The 4,518-nt window shown below is 36.0% G+C and overlaps 1 protein-coding gene across 1 annotated transcript in view; it reads right to left on the bottom strand.

Moving 5' to 3' along the window:
• LOC107046650 (long-chain fatty acid transport protein 4) overlaps nt 1-3,441 on the bottom strand; it is a gene marked incomplete at its 5' end in the record, with an annotated part of 19,990 nt that extends 16,549 nt beyond the window's left edge. Inside the window, 3 exon segments of the mRNA XM_015269310.1 lie at nt 1,533-1,734; nt 1,834-2,065; nt 3,204-3,441. Of these exon segments, the coding sequence (XP_015124796.1) occupies nt 1,533-1,734; nt 1,834-2,065; nt 3,204-3,441 (672 nt within the window).
• Nucleotides 3,442-4,518: the final 1,077 nt, after the last annotated feature.

Here is a 4,518-nt window from a genome sequence, read left to right as displayed (position 1 = left end):
AGACTGCTTTCAGCAATGTTTAAGGGACCTTCACATACCCCGTCCACCGATAGACGCTCCAAAAATGTTTTTCTTGCTACTCAAAGCCCCTCTAACTAATCGGAAATGATTAAATAATTAATTTGCCAATTACTTAACCACTCTCGTATCTCTGCTCTCGTCCGAGACTTGATCCGAGACTGCTTTCAGCAATGTTTAAGGGACCCTCAATTACCCTTTCTACCTACATTGGGTCCACAAAGGATTTTCAACTTATCTAATGCACCCTCAATTAATAAACAAATTGATTTGTGAAGGCATAAATAACTCTCGGATGCACTCTCGGACGAGAGTCTTTACTGCAGTTTGGCGCCCTAACCTCCGAAAATCCGAGAGTCGAATGAGTGTCCATTCCGAGTGTCGGAGCTACTCTCGGATAGGTCTCGGACTCATCCGCCAGGGTACCAGAATGTATGGAATCGATCAACACAAAATTTTATATACAAGTGTGACTCAATAATACTAGTTAGTAGCCCAAATCTCTCAGATGTTTATTCCAAGTTTTATGCGTATTATGGAACGCCACATTAACTCTCAGTTGAAAAAATTAGAAAAATACGAATATCTCGAAAACTTTGTATGAACGGGTATTGATATTTTAATTGATCTTGAAAGGGGGTGGTAAAACGAGTATTTAGAAAAGATTAATCGGACCAGTAGTTTGGGAGATATTGAACAGAACAGCATTTCACAAAAAGTTGAATACCTAAACCACTTATCCGATTTTGCTTACCCATAATCCCACTCTGTAATATCATAAAAGCTACGATATCACCAAATTTCAACATTCCTATTTAAATTTTTCCTATTTTTTTCTATTTAAATTTTTTCTGGAGTTATCCTGCATAGAACGATTTTCTCATAAAAACGAAAAATGCCGATTATCACCAAACTGTCCCTAGTTACATCGCAATATTGTGATTTGCTTGATAGATATTACTACAAGGCATATGTTGACATAAAAAAAAATTCAATTCAGTCACATACTTTTCGACATATTGAGGAAAAAAGATTTTTGAGAAATTGCTGTATCCCGAAAACTACTTCACCGATTGAGCAGAAATCGCGCCCAGAAGTGCTCCAAAGCAATATCAGTGATGTGGCAAAAGTTCAGATTTTTAGCTTCAACTTTACCTAGTTCGTTTTCTGTCCACATTTATAAAAATTTTCCGACAAATTCCCACATACATCCGGATATACATACACACATTTTCTAAAAACGTCAAATTTTCACGTTTCATGACATTCTACGTCATTTCGAGGTAGACTTGGAAAATCGTTAAAATCAACGATTCCAAAGCTTCCATTCAGAAGCAAAAATATGAAATGTTGATGCCTAGAAATTCTTATAGAAGATAATTCCAACAAAATAAGTTCTATAGGATAATCATGTATTCTTTCAATAGAATTCACCGAAAATTTCGATAGAAATTTGTAATTTATCATCATTCCCTCGATGCAGTAATGGCAAAATTATTGATAACAAAACTCACAGTGCATTTATGTTCAATGCAATCAGCCCAAAATTTGGAAGCACTAAACTTTCTCCTAAGTACAACCGTGATTCCAACGCAAAGAGCTGGACCAACTCCAACAACTCCACCGGCAGTATGATAAAGTGGCAGTGGATCGTAAACTCGATCCGTCTGCTCAAGGCCAAGCATGTAGTATACGCCACAAGACATCAGCATGAATCTGAGAGAACCATTTTTTTATGTTGTGATTTTTCACGTTCAATGAACGGAGGAAGTGGTCACGACCAAATGAAACTTGATCGAATTAATTGCGACTCACCTCAAGTTATTGATAACAGCGGCCTTCGGCATTCCCGTAGTTCCTGACGTATAGATGTATATAAGTTTGTCCCTGGGACATCCCAATGAAAGATCAACTTCCACCGCAGCGGACGAAATATCTGCCATTGATTTATTTAAATCAACACTTCCTTGGAGAACTGGAGTATCTGGTGTCCTCGAGCTCTGGTACAGACCGACATCTGGGAGCTTATCTTTGATCTCTGCGATGGCTACAATCCCCAAAAAATATCACAAATCAGTGCTATCATTACACGGAAGAAACTCTTCATTTTAAAGTTTTCTATTCGTTTCAATAATTTTTGTATTTTGGAAATTATTCAACTCATATATGCATTTAACCCTTAAGTGGTCACATCGTCAGGGAATCCCCGCCAAACCATACGCAACGTATGGGAACTGGTGGATGGGCGGAGCTTACGGTCTTGACATAGCACTTTACATATAAGTCTATGGGGTGAATTTCATTTTGATACCACTTGAATGAAATTAATCTCATTTCAAAGCTTAAAAAAAATAATCTCAGAATGATTTATAATTTGTTGAATTTCACTCTGCCACTCTCGAGTTATTGACTTTTGAAGACAGCTCAGTTTGCATTACAGTCCCATTGAGCGGAGACGTTTGCTATCTTAAAATGATTCTTTTTTCACCACCAGATGTCATACGCCCATCCACCAATTCCCAATAGGTCACTACCGTAGAGCGAGTGAGATGCTAGAAAAGCGCAACCAGTTAAGGGTTATTTTAATGGAAATCTTTCTATTATAGTAAAGAAATAATTAAGAAATAATAAATAACATTTTTGTATATATTCAAAACATTTTATTTCATGGATGAAAATAAAATTTATCTAATTCAAATGAACTTTGGGTGAATACTACTAATATTTTTTGCTAAAAACGCTATTTTCAAGATATTTTCAAAATAATACTGATACTGAATTTTTGGATTCAATTTTACATGTATCGAAACTACAATATTTTTTTGTCATGATTCTGATGAATTGAATAAGTCAGAAAATCATTGACCGCTTTCATTCTAACTGAAAATAATCATGAATTAATTGAAAAATTATTATCATTGTTGTCATTGGCCTATTGGGACATTAACGCATGAAATTTTTCCAAAAGGCTATGTCGAAGACATTTTTTTTCAGCAAATTTGATGATTTGAAAGATAATTTCTCACGTCTTCATTTTAGATCAATTAACTTTGGACTTATCCGCGAAATAATCAGAATGTTGTTATCAAACTCATATCATTCAACTTGTTTCGCGAGACGATTGAATGCATTTTTTTCATTTCTATGAAGTAATTATTGACTCTGAAACATCTAAAAGTCCTCACCATCTTTCAACTCGGCTCCAAAAATAATGGATTTACAATTAGCAGCTTTAACACTGTGAATTAACACATCTTTCCTAAGGTTGGTATTAACAAGCGCGCCGACAAAACCAGCTTTGCTTAATCCCAACCACGTCCCCACGTATTCAGGACGATTTTCCATTATCACTGCAACACTGTCACCACGAGAAATCGGCTGAGTCCGCATGTAACGGGCCAGGCGGTTGCTGTAATCGTCCAGCTGTAACAGAAAATCATAATGAGCCTCCTAATACTGGCAGAAGACTGGTCATAAATAAAACAAAAAAAAACCGTTTAAGGATATCCCATTAGTTCGGGCAAATCGTTCTGGGGGAAATTCTCTTCAGAGTTTGTAAAATACACCAATAGTTTTTTTAGGCGCCCTACCAACCGTTATTTCCGAATACTTTTTCGAGAAAACGATCTTTGAAAAACTGAATTTTAACACGTTGCGTGCATAAGAGCTATATACTCCCAACGTCAATCCAATAGTTCATAGTCTTACAGCATTTTCTCGTACATATAACCGTGTATTTAGAGATGTGAGTGACAAAAATGACCGGTCAATTTTTGACTACAAGTCCAGCAATTTTTACGCTGTTAAAAAATTTTAGCTGAAATTTCCAGTACACTTTTCTAAGAATTCTAAGAATTAAATTTTCTAAGAATTCTCATCGTCATGCTTATCAAAATTTTAGAATTTTATTGAATTCTCAGTGAAATCCGAAAATTTTATGTTCTTTCCCCCTCAAATTGCATTCAGTGGCACTGTCCTGAAAAGTACTAGTCAGGTATCCAAAAAAAATCATTTTCTTTTTCTAACAGTATATCATAGAGAACGGGATCATTGATAATAATTAATAAATAAAATAATAAATGATAACGTCCGAAATGAAAATGACGATTAATTTGCAATTATATAGACGATTTTTGGTTATTTTGGCTGGTATCGAAAGCAGTGTAACTGTGACGGTGATTGAGAAAACGATCACAAACCGGTCATTTACGTCTAACCTGACCGAAAGGAAAAATGACGGTGATTCCACGTCTCGACGTATATGACATTATTCGTTATACTCTCTAGTTTTTTTGCGACATTACAAAACATAAGTTTCCGGACTGATAATTGCAAACAATAAAATTAAAGGCTTCGTGATTGATATGATGACCATATTGGGTGGTTGGAATCCGCGCGGTTCTAACGTCTGGCAACGGTCCGCTCAAGTAACTACTCGGACCGAATTTACGAGGTTATAGGGAACACATGTGCAGTATTGCCGCATGATCCTTAGAAGTT

This window comes from Diachasma alloeum, unplaced genomic scaffold, assembly GCF_001412515.2.
Source record: "Diachasma alloeum isolate Michigan unplaced genomic scaffold, Dall2.0 Dall_scaffold_01661, whole genome shotgun sequence".
NCBI classification, from domain to species: Eukaryota; Metazoa; Arthropoda; class Insecta; order Hymenoptera; family Braconidae; genus Diachasma; species Diachasma alloeum.
Note: the sequence above shows the minus strand (reverse complement) of the source record. Positions and strands in the feature narration are given on the sequence as shown.